Source organism: Copadichromis virginalis, linkage group LG3, assembly GCF_057382275.1.
Source record: "Copadichromis virginalis isolate Kocher_CV1m ecotype Utaka linkage group LG3, C_Virginalis_male_GT1.1, whole genome shotgun sequence".
NCBI lineage: Eukaryota > Metazoa > Chordata > Actinopteri > Cichliformes > Cichlidae > Copadichromis > Copadichromis virginalis.
Window position 1 is genome coordinate 56322688 of NC_140620.1, and position 18465 is coordinate 56341152.

General features: G+C 39.0%; 1 protein-coding gene across 12 annotated transcripts in view; it reads right to left on the reverse strand.

The window, feature by feature from the left end:
* The window catches only part of ablim2 (actin binding LIM protein family, member 2), a 98339-nt gene that overhangs the window by 18984 nt on the left and 60890 nt on the right, over nt 1–18465 (reverse strand). For 7 of the 12 annotated variants that reach the window (XM_085451766.1, XM_085451771.1, XM_085451768.1 and 4 more), the window contains 10 exons: nt 16051–16128; nt 15785–15928; nt 14967–14999; nt 14110–14227; nt 12952–13221; nt 8225–8332; nt 6219–6272; nt 997–1034; nt 709–808; nt 572–630 (listed from right to left, as the gene is read on the reverse strand). In XM_085451766.1, coding sequence (XP_085307892.1) covers nt 572–630; nt 709–808; nt 997–1034; nt 6219–6272; nt 8225–8332; nt 12952–13221; nt 14110–14227; nt 14967–14999; nt 15785–15928; nt 16051–16128 — 1002 coding nt within the window. Of the gene's footprint in view, nt 1–571; nt 631–708; nt 809–996; nt 1035–6218; nt 6273–8224; nt 8333–12262; nt 12335–12951; nt 13222–14109; nt 14228–14966; nt 15000–15784; nt 15929–16050; nt 16129–18465 lie in introns of all 12 variants that reach the window. The other 5 variants (XM_085451773.1, XM_085451772.1, XM_085451777.1 and 2 more) reach the window with 4 other exon arrangements.

The following is an 18465-nucleotide window of genomic DNA, read 5'->3' on the forward strand; positions in this document are numbered from 1 at the left end:
ACTATTTGTGAAGGAAATTCTGTTTCAGATCTGTGAAAATTTCACTGATCACTGAGCGTAAGTAGTTAATGTGAATTTGTGTGCATGAAATTTGCAACAGACGGTAAAATATTTGTGATTTTTGCTGATTTATCCCAGTCACCATGTTGAGGCACAAAAATAGCTTTGAAGACAGCAATGACTGCGAGTGGTCACAAACCTGGTCTCCATTTTCGAAGTAACCACTTGAAAGGCAACAAAACTGCAAGTGTATTGCACATTGCCACAGTAATTCTGGTCATGCTCCAGTCTCCAATCACTGTTTTCCCTAGTGCGACTGTAGCGTTAATGAAGCACCAAACTATGGTGAGGACATCTCATCTGTAAATGTGAATTGGTTTGGTGCTAGGCATCAACCGTTAACTGTTCAGTGTTCGGAGTTTCCAGTGCTAAGTCTCAGTAACACAGGTCCTGTTAAAAAATTAAACCTGACTTTCTTAGACACTTTTAAAATAAGATCTTTGGCTGATCTACCAAAGATCTGAGATTGTGCATCTTGATGGCAATTCTATATCAGAATCTGTCTGCTCACCTTGTAGATGCCGTTTCTTCCATAGCCAGGTAAAGATGCAGACTTATTGTAAGGGAAATCTAAAAAAAAAAGCAAAGACAATTATTTTCATTTATGTCAGCTCTAGTTCAGCATCTAGCTTGTTAATAGATACTCACTAGGTTGGGAAGTGTCAGTGGGCAGACTGCAGGTTGATTTGCGGGGGTCGATGTCGATCTGACCATCAATCTCACTCTTCAAAATCATCCAACTGGTCCTCTACAAGGAGAAAGTAAGAGACAGAGAGAAAAGGACAGAAAGATGGAAAGAGGTGATGGATGATGGCATAGTATGAGTTAGTAAATTAGTGAATGGATGTACAACATTTGTAAAGTTTAAGAAAATGACTTGAAGAGAGACAGATATGGAAAGACGGATAAAGACAGAAACTGTACACACAGACCCACCTTGCTATCCTCACCATCCTGCCAAGATGTTCTAGAAGCTGTAAAACAGTCAGATGTTACATGACGTGACAGTTGTGCTGGATTATCTCTCTCTCGGCTCCCTTGTGCTGCACTATTAACACCAATAGTAATCCCTGGACCCCTTTGCATGACATCATCGGCCACAGAGAGCATCCACAGGGAGCTCCACAAGCACAATGTTACAAAAATGGAGAAAATTCATACTTTAACTAAAGGATTACACTGTACACCGTGGGACATTGGCTTGTTGACCATCTACAAGTCTAGTCACCATAAAACTCTGTATGTATATCCCTTGTCTCATGAGGATAGATAGAAATGGCTAGATCTGACCCCCCAAAAGCATTTCTTTTACATTTATAACCAGTTTGCTAAATGACAGATGACCATGAACTCTCCTGTGAATCATTACTGTGCCAGAAGAGAATCGTAATGTTGCTTTGACAATCTATCTTACTCAAGAACCAAACTTCAGCTTTCAAATTTATGTGTCAATGGCCGAGGGCAACAATTTCCTCTAAAGAATCAACTCTTTGTATTTGGTGAATTAAATTTTCCAGTCCTGTAGTTAATACTGAAATAAATAAACCATCATCTGGAAGCAAAACACAAAGTGCAACATTATTTTATTACTTTTACTTATAAGTAATAGTATTGTTATATACTTATCCTTAATCTCTCTGTTAACGATTTCACAATTCTGAAAAAAGCAACACCGAATAGCAAAACTTTCAACATGACCTCTGTCAGAAAGGGCTTGGGACCAATTGGCAACCTCCTGGCAATCACAGATTGCTTGGGAAAAATATCTATTGGAGAATAGTTAGTGGAGGCTGCTGTTAGAGACTCAAAAACAGGTGCAACACAAACCAGAATCAAAAGAACTTCGCAGTAAAAGTTAAAACTGTGACGCACAACTTTTACTCTAAAGGCAAACATTCTCTTTTTATTATTTGCGTCACACTTATTATCTCTGCGCTAGTGTTTTCATAAAATTTCATCTTGGTTGGCAGGGCCATAAAAGATGGTATCTAAGCCAGTGTGACTGAGGTCATAGTGAGGAACAGGCTAGTAGCTGTTTTATTAGAATGCATTGCAACACAAGACAATTTCAGGAGTATAGGCACTTGATAGCCCAATGCAGTGTTAATTAATGTACATCTTCAGGTTGTGGGGCCAAGAGAAACTAAATCTTAAAATGTGTTGGTCACAGCCTTGTTGTAAACTTATCATATTAGCATGTGGAGCTATTTGTGATGTTTCTGACATACTGACATTATGATGTTATGTGAATTCATACGCAAGAGTGTGTAAAACATTAAACTTTAGAGATGAGCCCTAAAAAAACTGGATCCAATTCCCACAAAGTAGGTGTAGCCCACTGAAAATGAACTTAAGCTAAAACACATCACAATTTTAAAGGCAGTTAGGAGATCAGTAAAGTTGTTTTTCTTTTTTTGGCAAACAGTACACTTTGGAAGCATTCAAGCAGACATTAGATCACTGACAATCTAGCTGTCAAAAGCCAGCTCAGTTGATTTACATGTCACTGTTACTTGTTGATAGTGATGATGATATCCTTGTGTGGTAGTGGTGACATTAGCTCCTTGGAGTCCCGTGTTCATGCATTTTGGGTGACCCTGTGAAGTTAGACTAGATTTCTTAAAGTATGCAACATAGTCTAGGGTTACTAGAAGTGTAGACCAAAAATATAATTTAGGTACACAACACAATGATTAGGGTAGAGACACACAGAGACACGTCACCATACTAACCGAACAGACTAACACAACATGATTCATGTGCCTGACCATTCACAGTGTACACACAGTTACAGCATCACCAATGAAACCAACCAATGAGCTGGTGGAATGAGTGCACACATGCAGGAACAGGATGAGCAAAAAACACCCATGGGCCCAAATCCCAAACAGCTCCACTCCCACATAGTTTGGATTAGGAAGATGAATAATCAATGTTTCACTGTGTGAGATATTGAAATTAGGGGTATTTCTAAAATTGGTAAAAAAAAAAAAAATTATAACATTGTGAAACAATGTTACCTACAGACCCCAAACGAGAGATAACCTGACATATACTGAACAATGTTGATTTAGCAAATGTGTATATATGTTTGATCGGGACTCCCCGATATTTAACCAGAGATGGGCAGTAACGCGTAACCCAATTACTTTTTTCAAGTAACGAGTAAAGTAAGGGATTACTACTACTGTTACTTTCCCCTAAGCATGCTGCATTACTGCGTCACTAAACTGTGAGTTTGTTTGTGAGAGTGTCTCATGACAATGATGCACGAACATGCAACGTCCGTGGTAACAGACGTGCGCAGATCAACAATGGAGTGCGTGGAAGTACTGATATTACTTTGAGTTTGATTTCGTGAAAAGTGACAAAAACATTAGTGTACACTCTGCGTGGGAAGAAAACCTCTTTCTACAGCGAAATATTAAACTTCAAATCTGAGCGAGGACCAAGCACGCTGCCACGGGAATGTGAAATTCAGAGAGAAATCCCCGGATCCCCCCACTGACATGACTCCTGCTAAACAGCCACCGCTGGGGTGGCTGTAGCTCAGGTGGCAGAGCAGGTCAGCCACTAATCAGAAGGTCGGTGGTTCGATCCCAGGCTGCATCCTGGCTGCATGCCAAATATCCTTGGGCAAGATACTAACCCCATGTTTGCCTACTGGTGGTGGTCAGAGGGCCCGGTGGCGCCTGTGTCCGGCAGCCTCGCCTCTGTCAGTGCGCCCCAGGGCAGCTGTGGCTACAATGTAGCTTGCCATCGCCAGTGTGTGAATGTGTGTGTGAATGGGTGGATGACTGAATGTAGTATAAAGCGCTTTGGGGTCCTATGGACTAGAAAAGCGCTATACAAATGCAGGCCATTTACCATTTAAACAGATGAAAATTGATTTAGGAGCGACAGGACTCTTTGATTGATTTATTTTTTTGCTGTGTTTTACTTGCATCTATTTGAAAGAGTGAGTATAAACATAAAAAATTATTTTATTTTATATGTTGTAATATGCAGAAAATAGGTTTAAATGTTAAACTAATTTCTTCCAGTCAAAGACTGTTGATTATATTTTTTTCTTAATGCAATGTGCATAAAGTTAAAAGATTAAAACTAATAAAACAATTTTTAAAAATACATTTTTTTATTTGACTCCGTTATATATGATGGATTATGTAGAGAAAGTAGAATTGGGCTGAAAGGTCTTTTGCTTTATTACCTATTCAGAGTGTCTTTTTTTTAAAGTAACTAAGTAAGTAAATAAGTAGTAAAGTAACTAATCACTTTTTTCAAGTAACTTGACCAACACTGTATTTAACATACTCTATCCTTTAGGTGCCAGTACCATCATTAAATGGGATAGTTCCCAAAAGCCTGCGGTAAATGATTTCGTTAACAGTGAACACAAGTCATAGAAGTTTTTAAGCAATTTTAGGCAAACATGTTAGCATTTTCTGAAACGCTGGCTAACATAGAGAGGTACATTAAATACTTGTTTCTCCTTAAAGGAACAAAAAGTAACAGAATAATGGAGAAAGGCATTCAAACTATATAGAAACTAAACAGTAAATATCCAGAATAATAAATTATCCTAAATCATACATTTCATTTTTTGTTTGACATTTCAGCAGGAATTTTATCTGTTGTGTTGCAATGAAATGCAAACTGCATTGTTCGTGACCAGAGATGGGCAGTAACGCGTTACTGTAATCTGATTACTTTTTTCAAGTAACGAGTAAAGTAAGGGATTACTATTGCAAAAACAGTAATTAGATTACCGTTACTTTCCCGTAGGAACGCTGCGTTACTGCGTTACTAAAAACATGATTTTTTGCGAGAATGTCTCACGACAGTGACGTAAGCGAGTGCGCTGTTAGTGACAACAGCTGTGTGCAGATCAACAATGGATCACATATCGATTGTGGGAGAGAGTATGAGGGTGCAGCGTTTAAAGCGTGGAAGTACTGACCTTACCTTAAGTTTGATTACATAAAAAGTGACAAAAACATTAGCGTCCATCGTGCGTGGGAAGAAAACTTCTTTTTACAGTGAAAAAAACCCCTAAACTTCCAAGCAAGCACTGAGTGCGCAATGACGTAATGGGAAACTCACAGAGAAACTCGCGGATTGTTCCACTGACCGCTGCGGCACACCTGCACCAGGGTAAACCTCCGCCTACCCAACTCCTGCTTTATAGGTGAACATAGAGCAACAGGACTGCTGAGTCTTTGACTTTATTTATTTTCTGCTGTGTTTTACTTGCATCTATTTGAAAGACTGAGTGTAAACACAAAAAATATTTTATTTTATGTGCTGGAATGTGCAGAAAATAGGTTTAAATGTTAAACTAATTTATTCAAGTCAGAGAATGTTGCATATAATTAAATTTTTGCTTGATGCATAAAGTTAAAAGATTAAAACTAATAAAACAAGTTTTAAAAAAGGAGACTTTTCCATTTGATTACATTTTGTATGATGGGTTATGTAGAAAAAGTAGAATTGGGCTGAAAGATCTATCGCTTTATCACCTCTTCAGGTTGTAAATCGTGTTTTTAAAAAGTAACTAAGTAACTAAGTAATTAATTACTTTTGAAAATAAGTAATCAGTAAAGTAACGGGATTACTTTTTGGGGAAGTAATCAGTAATTAGTTACTGATTACTTTTTTCAAGTAACTTGACCAACACTGTTCATGACACACTGCTTGGATTACAGGAATTCTCTGGGATCCACTGCAATATTCTGCATCTGTAAGCCTTTAAACTAAGAGACGTGTCATCCACACCTTTACACTGCAGAATATCCGATTGGGTTTTAGTAAAAGCAAGGCCATCTGCTCTCAGAGAAGGGTCATACTGTAGGTAGCATCATGTAACTCACACCTAAAATGTTTGATCAGAAACTTTGAGGGTTTTTTAAAATTATTATTATATTTTGTTGTTAAATTGCCATAGCATTGCCCACCATCCAATTGTTCAACAATCATGGATTCTGGGTGAAGTACACCAGTTCTATGCATGTAGATCCATAGAGCCTTCTAGACAAGCGCAGTTCTTAGAACATAAAGGAGGAGAACTGGAATGAATGACATGACTGACGGGCAGCATGCAACACATCGTGCAGAGACCAGACCAGATAAAGAAGCGTTAAGGACGAAGTGGACTGTACCATGCTGTTTGTAGATGGGGGGTTTTCTATAGATATTATCTTTGACCATAGGCTCTGAAGATGGGAACAGAGCAGAAGAAAGAAAATGGAAGAAGCCAACATGGGCAGGGTAGAGAAAGAAAGAGAAAATGGAGAAAAAGAAGCATGAGTTAGCAGTTATTGCGGGATGAGATATATTTAAGAAGCAAACGGGGGAACAGGAAAGCTGATTCAACACAAGTCATTTGTCATTTTCATTTTGGCACCTCAAATAAATCAGCAATTTTAAATTCATGCAACATATTCAAAACACATAAATTTATTGGGAATGGCGGGTCATTTGATGCAGAACAATTGAATGATACTAAAAGATTAAAATCAGCAGCCACACATAATCCTCTGGCATCAAAAAGTCCACTTGTATTAGCAGATTTGAGAAAATGTCAAATAAAATCATTAAAAAAATGGCATCTAAATTAATAACATAAACATTAAACATAAGCCCAAAGTTGAAGGTTTGTTCAAGAATTGTTGCAAACACTGCAGTGCTCGATAAAGGACCTCTGCAGAATGATGAGGACTGTGTGTTATCCCCTAAAGCTGATCTAATCCATCTTAGTGTCAGTGAACCTGTCTAGGCCTCTGATGGAGATGCTTAGTAACGACTGTCACACATTAAGACACGGCAGAAACAGGACTCACAATAAAACAACAGATGCTGGTCATTTCTCTGGATTGTTTCAGTGCCTGTCAGCATTTGAAACAATATCCATATAAAAGCAATGACTGTGAAAGCCATGAAGTGGATAACTTGCTTCCAGCATGAGGGGTTTTTCCCCCTTCTCCATGACTGACAGTATAATTGACAATGGGAATTATTTTTCCATTTCCCTCTTTGAGAAACAGCGAAGACAACACAGTTAAAATGTTACTGCTTTTCCAAATGTTGGGCTCTTGTGTCACTGCTGTTTGATTACCGTATTTTCACGACCATAAGACGCACTGTGCTAAAAGGCGCAGTCTCAGTTATGTGTGCCATTACTGTATTTAACACACACATAAGGCGCACTGGATCATAGGGCGTGTCATAAGGCGTGTCTCTTTGCCATTTTCAGGGTTGTTAAAACAACGATGTCCTGCATAACGCACATACCTGTTCTTTTATACAGGTATGTGCAATAAAGTCAACGCACACACTTCACCCTTTAGCGTTCTCATGGTGTTCTCTACTACGTCCTCCTTACAACACACAGGGCGCACTGCGCTATAGGGCGCGCCGCACTTTTTGAAGAAAATCTAAGACTTTTAAGTGCGCCTTATGGTTGTGAAAATACGGTATTTCTGTGCAGTTATTCTGAAATTAGTAAACAGTAAGAACACTGTGAATTAAAGTCCAAGAGCCTAACAGAACATAAAGAAGTAATGTGCTAAAATAGTCTGCATGAAAAAACCATAATAATCCTGTGAAAATTATAATTAGTGTCTCTCTTATGAGTAAGAAGAATCTTGCCAATGTTACCAATTGCCTGGTCCTCAAAGCCTTCCGTCCAGGTAAAGACAAACTTTCCTCTGCTGTGATGGCATAGTTATTTACTGGTGGCATTCATCAAGCTGATTCGGGCCATTTAGAAGAACCCACTGGCTTAATAGAGACACTGACACTTGTTCAAATAATAATTGAGCTCTATGTCTTTGATCTTCTTAATAGTGTCAAAAGCTTTTCTGTGCAAATTACTGGAAAGAAATTGCATCAATTAATTTCATTTTATATAACTAAATAAATAAATAAATGAATAAGACAAACTAGACACCCAAAGTGTGTGAATTCCACTGGCTGAGATTTTAACTTTGCTGCAGTTAATCTAACCTGCACCTAAGTTCACAACAGATTATTACAGCAAGTTTAGTTTAGTTTAGTTTGATCAGGATTCTATAATGGCTACAGTTAATGATGGCCTATTGTTTAAAGCGGTATGATGTGAAAATTGTAGGCTGAGCTGTGAGCTAAGCAGTCCTGTATGGCCTACCTGGTATGTGGAAATGCCGGGGAGCAGCCACGTATGTAGAAGTAGATGAGGGAGATTTGCCATCGGAATAGGTGGATAAGCTGGGGGTACTCCGACCGCTTTCACTACCTCCAAACGTGGAGGGCATTGAGTATGGAAGGCAAAGGGGAAAGGTTTTGGGAAAGGAAGGGGAAAAAAAGGGAAGGGGGGGGGGGGGGGCAGAAAACAGTATTATGGTAAGGTTACTTATACAGCTCAGACATGCAGCTATTACTATAATACCTTATCCAGTGACTTGATAACCCAGCCATTTACAGTGTCTGTATTCATTATATCCTGAATAATCAAATTTTTGTGGGATGTTATTTGGGTCTTCTACCTGCTAAGTGATGAGATTTATAAATAATTCTTGCTAGCACTTTAATGTTAAATAATCTTACACTATGTTGTTCATCAGCCCAAATGAGATATTTTTAGATATTTACTGGGATTCCCAGGCACAGGAAGACATGTCTGTCGCCTAGTGTACTTTCCTTTCAAAGTATCATTAAGAAGCTAAATGCAAAGTAGAGTTTCAGATGCTCATTTATCTTAGGCCACTTACATCTCAGCCTGTAGGATTCAGATTGGCATTTTCTATTACTCTTTTTTCAGTCTTACTGCCAGCTTTACGCTACATGTCAAATTTACCTAGCATAAAGACATTAATACAAAACTTTATTAATTCAAGAGTTTTCTTTAAAGTATGTCAACGTATGAGGCCAGTTTAAAAGTACCAATTGTGGGATGTCCACAGAGTTCTTTACATGTCTGCCATGTCAGAGGGCTCGCACATTAAGATAGAAAAGGCCTCTTGCAACTCTGCACAGGACAGCAGGAACTTGTTTTTAGTTTGTTTATTCTGATGCCGTAGAAGTCATTATTGAAAACCAATCAAGCGATTTACTTGGAACATATAAAGCCGTCGGAGTTGTCAACCCTATGCTACTCTGTGGTTTCAGAAAGTCCTCCGAAATGTTTGGAAACAGCTGTTGAAAAGCTTCTACCACACATCTACTACAAATCTTTGTTTGAATTATAAGTGCCTTATTATTGTAGGGTCTTTACCTTATAATATAAATGTAAAAAAGACAAAAGTCAGTATCATAGCCTGAAGGGCGGATGACCTCTCATCACGTAACATTTTCCATGTGCTAAGTGTAACAATGTGACATGCATTTTGCTGACTGCATGCATATGGGTGCTGCGTAACCAGGGCACACCCACTGTTACAACACAAGCAGGCTGGGTGATGGAGTCACTGACAACAGTGAAGCCAAAAGTAATAAACACTCTACATCCAGAGCTTTGAGGAAGAACTGAGACTGTGTCTCTGTGTGAGAGTGTTAGCTGACTGAACACACACACTCATCTCCCCTTAGACACAGAGGAATTATCGTCAGGGATCTGGATGCAAGTGGATGAGATCACTGTCACGCAAGTCTAAGTGGATCCCCTTCACACACTTAAACACACACATACACACAATAGTACTGTTAGTGCGGGTCTAAATGTAGGGCAGAACATCCATACAAACATCTGGAGCTAAGAGACGAGGCTAAGAGAGTTTGGGAGGAGATGCATTACAGTTTATCTGAACAGATTACACAATGGCAAAGTCATTCATTAATCAAAAACCAATAACACAAAACAAGATATAAAAGATGGCTTGGGATCATTAACAAGGAATCTGGGGATTAAAACGAAAACATGCATTTTTCATCCTTACAAGGTTCTTTCCTAAATATCCTTCATCAGTGTCACTTCATTTCAAAACACTTTTTGCCCCATAGGGGCCAATCTACAGAGCAAAAACTTCTGGATAACTTGAGTGCAGCTGACAGCAAGTCTTAATACTACAATAAAACATCATTAAAACACAAGTCTGTTGCATAAAGACAAACAGCAGTTCTAAGGCAACACTACGCTGCATGCCACTGCAACTGAAAACCAGATCCCAAATTACAGATCAGTCTGCTTGGTCTGTTTCATTTCTGTGTTACTCCTCTCTTTCATCTTCCCCATAAAAGAGTTCCCATCTCAGCCTCTTCACCCCACTGTGAAAAAAAAAACCACAGCCCAAGTGCTCGTGATTTTCTGTGCAAAATGTGTCTCCACCTCTTAAATCACTCTACAAGTAATCTTCAAATTGCATTAAAAATTAAAACTACTAAGCAAATATTTGAGCTTAATAGTCCTTGTGCAGCCTTTTGAAGGAGTGGGCATTTGTGACCTTGCATGCCCTTCAGCCATCAGTAAACTAGGCTCTCTCTGATAGTGCTAAATGCTGAAACGACTGGAAAGGTCAAACTCATAATGCCATTTTACAAGAGTTTTCTCAAGCTTAAATTTATATAGTTCTAAAAAATTATTAGCAGCTTATCTAATTACCCATTAATTTACCCATTAAACCAATATGGATGTGCTCATAAAACTACGTTTAAAACAGCAGCCAAATGCAGCCCAAGGCACAAGCAGACAACACTGCTAACATGAGTTTTAATGTTCATATTATTGGGTGGAGCAGGTACAGTAGGGCAAAACTGAAATGGTAAGTTAAGTGGTATATTAATATCAATTCATATATTATTATCTATTGTGGGTGATACATCTTTTTATACACGTGTATGATTGCCTGAAAGTGTCAGGGTGGGAATATCTCTAGACTCCACATTCACTGTGCACTAGTTTGTGTTTATGGTTTTATTGCTGAATCAACTGATTACTGGTGGTATTAAGTCAAGTGTTTTTTTAAAACCGTGTCATGGAACATTTTATTGGGTCCTGTTGCGGAAAAATTGACAACATCTGCAGATGCAATGATATGAAAAAGAAAGTTTTCACAGGGCCTGATGCAGTCCTGTGAAAAACTGAACACACACATGAGCACATGAGCACTTTATCACTATCTCGCATTATTAAGAAAAATGTTCTTCTGCTTCTCTTCACCACTGCTTCTGCTCATTGATGTTTGTGGGCATTTGTTCATGCACAGCTCTCTTAAGATATCTAACAGTTTGAGGTCTGGACTTTCACTGGGCCACTGCAACACCTTGGTTCTTTTCTCTTTCAGCCAATCTGTTGGGATCATTTTCCTGTTGCATGCTGTCCATTATGGCCAGCATCTCCACGTTGATCTCATCTGTCCAAACAATATTGTTCCGGAAGTCTTGTGGTTTGTTCACATGCAACTTTGCAAACCCAAGCCATGCTGGCCTGTTCTTTTTAGAACATCCTTCCAAACAAGCCATACTTGTTTAGTGTTTTCTTATTGTACTATTATGAACTTCAACATGTAACATGTTAAGCAAGACCTATAGAGTCTGTGATGTAGCTCCTGGTGTGTGCGCTCCTTCCACTCCCAGATTGTGGTATTGTGTTAACATATACCTGAATACTACTGAACAATAAACTGCCAGAGCTTTGAGTTTTGGACACACTTGCCAATGACCAACTATTCAAGTGTACGGCATTTGATTAGCAAGCACCAAGCTGCTACTTATCCTCTTAATCCTCTCTGACACAATGTAGATCTCTGACGTACACAATAGACTTTTCCAATGATTCTGTGTTAGGAATTTACCCTTTGTCAATCATCAAGTAAGAAAACCTACATTGTCTTCAAGATTTATATCAAATTCACGGTGATAAAGACTGTATTATGACAATGACAATCATTCAAGAAAAATAGCAGACTAGATCTAAGATCAAAGCTAGGCAGAACAGACAAGTGCAAAGATGAAATCGCCCTTAACCATTCTCTAAAAGTTAATACCAGATGTATCAGGGTCACAAACAGGTCTACAAGGAGTTAAACCATGCACAACAATAACCACATTCACAGACACAAGTGAACAGGGCAAGCAGAATGAGAAAAAAGGAGCAGTCCTAAAAATATGCCTTGATGCATCCCATGAAACCTGTTAACACCACAATACCAGAACACAACATCACAAAACCTGCTATCCATTCCACTACAGGGAGAGGAAACACAGAGAACAGAACTGCTATTGTCTTTACCGTTAGGAGGAGGTAAACTGAGATGCAGGGATGTCCTAGGTTTAGGGTCAGGTAGGGGGTCCTGTTTGAACCCTGAGAGGTGAGGGAGATCAGGGGATGAAGGAAAGCGAGCTTGTTGAATAAGCCCCCGGGCAGGGGTTACATTATGCGAGGGAAATGTGAAAGGTACTGGTTTGTGATGTTGATTTCAGGGATGTGTGACACTGAAAACCGCATCAGTGGTTTCATGGCTTTAGTTCAAGAATCAGTGAGAATACAGAATGAAAATAAAGTTTCATGAGTGACCCAAAGTTTACAGCAGTTCACACCAGTATAGTCTATTATGGCTCATAAGTCTATGGTAAATCCAGGTCCTCAAAGACACACAGTGAGAGTTTACAGCACACGGTTAAACTGTTGGTAAACCCATGCGAAGTTGGGTCATTGGTCACAGCACTCCATTCTGTAAGACCTTAGATCTTAGTCGAATACAGAGAGGACTGGTTTGCTGCTGAATCACCAGGTTTCTATGCTTCTTTTCGGGCATCTTGGAAACCAGCTTTTGGGACACGTTAAAGCCTCTTTTAAATATTTAAATATATAGATTTTTAGTTGGCTTTTATTATTTTTCTCTTTTTAAAATTTTAGCAGGAATGATTCTAGCAAGTAGTCCATTGTCTGCATTGGACCATGTCTTTAGTCACTAATACCTCTAAAGTAAGGGATATAGTTGTGCTGCTGCAGCATAGCCAGGGTGGTGGGATTTAGGTGTAAAGACAAGCCTGCACTACCACCTGTTGGTGTAGGTGAGTACTTGCCACAACTACCACCACCACCACTGCTCCCTTCAGCCCCACCAGAATAGTACATGGGTGGGGAGGATGTGTTCCTGGCCCAGGTGGAGGGGTACTTAATGCCCCCCATGAGGGCTGGGGGTAAAGCTTGGCTGCTGTGTCTACCGGCAAGGTATATCTCTGGTCCTAGGTATCCAAGCAAATCACAGGAGAGTACAAAGCATATGATAAACTTATTAGGATACGAAGTTTCTTTAAAGCCTTTAAATCTGTTTGGAAAAGGGGTAAGAAACCACAAAGTAATATATATATATATATATATATATATATATATATATATATATATACACACACACAAAAAAAAAAACAGGCCCGATATACATATACATTACAGAACACAGAAGAAAACAGTTCCTAGGCTTATCTTATCAGACACCTGCAACTACGCTAAACATATGTAATGATTTGATGAAGAGCATACAGGTGGACGCTGGGGTGGTGGAGGGGCTCAAATAGCAAGCAGTGATGCTGTGCAGCAGCATTAACATGTAAGAAAGATGTGTAGCTTAAACAGACCACCAAGTTGGGAGAGTGTGTTTGGTCTATGACGAGAGTAAAGCATGTTACATGTATATGATACAGCGCAGCTTGAGATGTTTGACTAAACTAGCTTGGAGGCTTTGATTTTCTAAATAATAAATAAATTTGGTATTTCTGTCAAGTTCTGTCAAGACTATCCCTGCAGTTTTAATGCACTTGTACTTTACTTGATAATGGTGCAAATGCAAGTTTTGTATTGGGACTTTACTTAATTCTGCGTCGACCGAGTGAAAACAGTGGCACTCTGCAACTTTATTTTTATATAGTAATACAACCAAAAACAACCATTTATAAATTAAAAATAAAAAAGTAATGCACTCAGTGAGCACCCTCTGTCCTATTATTAGTCTAGTGTGACTGAGCCATAAACTGTTGGATCTAATACAGGTTAAACCTGGACATAATTGGAAAGTAAGACCTTTCAGCTTTTCATAAGGCCACAGTGATGTATGGATTATGGGGTTTTGCTAATACCTGGTCGGCTGTAGTTCTGAGGGGAACGAGACGGGGTGTACCGCCCATAGCCCCCCAGGGAGCTGTTAGAGCTGGGGCTCGATGGCCTCCGTTGACGGGGTGATTTTTCCCCATCACCCTGAATACACAAACACAGAAGATAAAAACAGAGTGAGTACATTCTATGCACTCAGGCCTTAATTTCAACATCAGAGAAAAAATTTCTAAAATATTAATAGTGAGGCAGCTGAGTTATGTTGCACAAGTCACACCAAGGAGCGAAGATAACATAACGTCAACATAACAGGAGTGAGGAGAAATGTGTGCGCTTATTGTTATGATTAAGAGCAGAACTCATTTCAAATATGTATCAACAAATGGAGCCAATGGTTTGGATGTTTTTCAAACTTTCAAAACAACATGCATGTTCTATTTTAAAAACAATCTGATTACATATATTTTTATTGCTTGTGCTGTTATACTAATCCATCAAGAACTGAAACTGAAAAACTGTGACTCTAAGAAAATGAATCCTGCACTACTGATATTAGCCTTTGGCAGGGAAACTAAAGAGCATGCTTTACTCCAGGCCTCAGGGACCAGTGTCCTGCAGCTTTTAGATGTGTCCTTCATCCAACACAGCTGATTTACCCCCTCAACACATAGTATAATGTTATCATATCTGCACATAATCCAAAAATTAAAACACATCCCACAAACCATTTAAAACTGTCAATTACCCTAGAAAACTCTTATGTCCCAAATATGGCAAACAACTTGTTTGTGTCCACAAACACATACACTCACACACAAGCACACAAGAAGGCACTGATGAAGTATGATTTACATCCACATTGAGACACAGTGCATCACATTACCTCAGTAGGAGTAGGAGAAAGCAGCTGGGGAGACTGCAAATGAAAATGGGGAAAGAGCCAATGATTAGGAAAAACTCATATGTGAGAATATATGAGTTAACCAACCAGCAATGAGAGTGGGAGTGAGCAATGATGTCCAAATGCAAGGACATTGCTGATGAGTGAATGAGGAAGTTTACAGTTCGGCTTATAAGGCCAGGGCTGTGAAGCTGTGGCTGAACTGCAAAGGATTGCGTCAGTGTGGCATTAATGAATGACTTCACTGCGATGATGGAGGATGAGGAAGGTGAAGAATAAAACGAAAAGACAGGGAAGAAGCGACACAAGGAAGGTTTCTCGCTCAAATTGCATTCATTCACTGGAGTGAGACAGAAAGAAACCTGTGAACAAATCAGTTCTTTAGAGATAAAAGGATGATTGGATGTATTAAATCGTTAGAAAAAAAGACACATTCCTCTGGTTTTCAGTTTAAGTCTGGATATATGCTGCATACATTCAAATTCACCTTAACAAAAAATATCAGGACAGAAACACTTGCTCCATATCGCCCATATTTGGCTAGTCTCTGGCTGACACTCATTAACAGTTAAGCAGGTAAGAATGTGTGTAGTGAATTCCATTTACTCTTGTTACTGTACCAAAGTTATGTTTACTTGCTTTCTGAGCCATTTAAAACCCCTTTAGTTACAATTTTACTGAAACTTAAATTTGTTTTATAGAAGTATTGTTCTACTCTCATAACGGAGTCATGACAAACCATAAGAATTACTAGTGACAAACTTCATCACAGCAGCGAATGAAAATGGAGTCGGAGTTACCTCTCCATAGTGCCTCTCGTCAGATGGGTAGCTGACATAGGGAGAGTAAGACAACATGTCAGGCCTATCTATGTTATAGATGGCCTTGGTCTTTGGAAGGGCTGCCAGGTCCTTGTAGTCCAGCATCTCCTCTCCTAGCTTGGCCTGGCAGCAGACAGGAGACAGATTTAGTTTTTATTTGCATCCTACTGACACTTGGAGGAGCACAGAGGTACAAAAGTCATCTGTTGCTCCCTTAAGGGTGAATAGAGGTGATGCAGTCTTACATAGATGACTCTGCTGGGAGAGCCCGAGGCGCTGGATGCCGGGACTGAGGTGATGCTCTCTGATGAAGTCCGGGTCACCTGGAACACACACACACACACACACACACACACACACACACACACACACACACACACACACACACACACACACACACACACAGCAGTTTTAAACACACTGAATTATGACAGGTTAAGAAAGGTGGCATTCATGTAATTACTGCCATCCATTCAAACTCATGCGTAGTAAGATATTATTAGAGATGGCACGATGCCACTTTTTTATGTCCGATACCGATATCATAAATTGGGATATCTGCAGATACCGATATGAATCCGATATAGTGTGTTTTTTAATCAATAAAACTGTTTTTTTAATATCTTGCTGCTTTTTATATAAGTTCATACTCAAGTAAAAAAAACAAACAAAAAACCCCCCACTAAAGCTATTCTGTTATACCTGTATGCAAAAAATACACTGCACCCAAAATATTTCATAGTTCAGCAACACTGATCAATCTAATAAACTTAAACCTGCACCATCCTCCCTATTCTGGTATTTTAAAGAGTAAGCAACCTAACGAATAGGGTTCTAAACCCCCCCCCCCCAAAATAGGGAACCATCCCCCACCCTCCACCTCATGATGCTTAATTGACGTAATCAACTTTAATTTGATGCAGTGTGAAAAAAAATGCACAGAAATCAATTATTTTTGAAGAATAATTAAATAGATTCAACATATTTCTATGTACTATAGCTTACTAGGGTATATTAGACTTAATAGTTACTATATACAGTAATGGACTTCTATACATTTTACATCAGATTAAATCTTTGGGTGTAAGATTCGGATAATTATTTATTAAAAGCTAGACATTTTAAATGAGAATAAGAAAGAAAAGTATGTCTTTGCCCCCTTTTCCTTGTTCATGCCCTATCGGCCCCCCTGGCTAAACTTTGCTAGATCCGCCCCTGCACAGTTACCAGCCGTCAGCTACGTAGAAAAGGATCCTGGTGTAGAAAGTAATATTAAATAAATTCTAACAACAGATTATCAAGCTTAAACGTGCTGCTGTTGTTCAGCCGCTGGTTTCCTCTTTCTGGCGAGAAGCACACAAACAAGAGAGACGGACTCGCGACAGAAAAGCCGATCAGCTGATCATTAATCAGTTTCATGATTGAAGTAGCAGCAGGAGAGGGAGGGAGAGAGGCAGTCGCTCCATATATCGTTGTTAAGCTTAACGCTGGAATTCTTTATAAACATTCAGAGATGAACTTACACATTTGCTTTACTTCTCTCTGGGATAACTTCCTCGGAGATGAAATGCCGGATTGTTAGCGAGGCTACAAATACGCACAGCTGCTCTATCACGTGACGCACACTGCTGCCACGTGCTACGGTTATGAGCAGAGTTACGCCATGTCGCAAGTTTTGTGAGGTGCTTTTTTGATATTTAATGGATCGGATTACATTTTTTATTTCTCTCCGATATCCGATCCAGTAATTTACGTCAGTATCAGACCGATACCCATATGTATACGTATATCATATACATTTTTTTATTATTCAAAGCTGCCCTTTCTTTTCTTTAGGGTAGTAATGTAACAACACAGAAAATCCTATAAACGTCTTATCCTGAATGGCTGCTTCAACTGCTGCACGTTTTTTCATCATTATTGATAAAAAATAGTAAAAACAATCGTCTTCCCAGAGAAGTGTCCTCTTAAACTCAAACCCCAAAAGTTTTGCATTCACAGTGAAATAAGTCAAGCTAGACCACAGTCGTATCACAGTCATGTTTTAAAAAGTACAGCTTTAAACCTTAACATTGTAATAATAAAAAACAGAATTAAAGTCAAAGTCCAATTATATGTCAACTCGCCCATCCATCCAGATCACCTCTCTACAAAAACTGTGCTCCTTTAAGGTTAGAGTTATGCCCAGCTGTGGACATGGACAAGCAGAAAACAGGGATTACTATTCATTCCTGTTATACTTTTCTCAAGTCTTCTTTAAATCCATCCAACAGCCAATCAGATCCAAGATAAGACTACTCTCCAAGAGAAACCATAACATCTGTAGAATTACATCATGTTAGTCCTGCTTTGTGCCCGTCATAATTTCCATGACCACTAGGGGACACTGTCGTGTCATTATACCGTTGACTAACTGTTACTCTTCAAGTTGCTTGTAATTTGTAAACAGATGGAAATAAGCTCCTCCTTAAACTACCTTTGGGGAACATTTTGTTCGTTTGTTTGATGTACATGGCGTTTACCGTATTGCTGCATTATTGTTCATGCCTTAACAGTCCCAATGGCTTTATATAAATATTGCAAACACTCAAACTTAAAAAACACACTTGAAAGTATAACTGAAAAGATAATATGTGTTAGACACAATATCTAGAAGATGG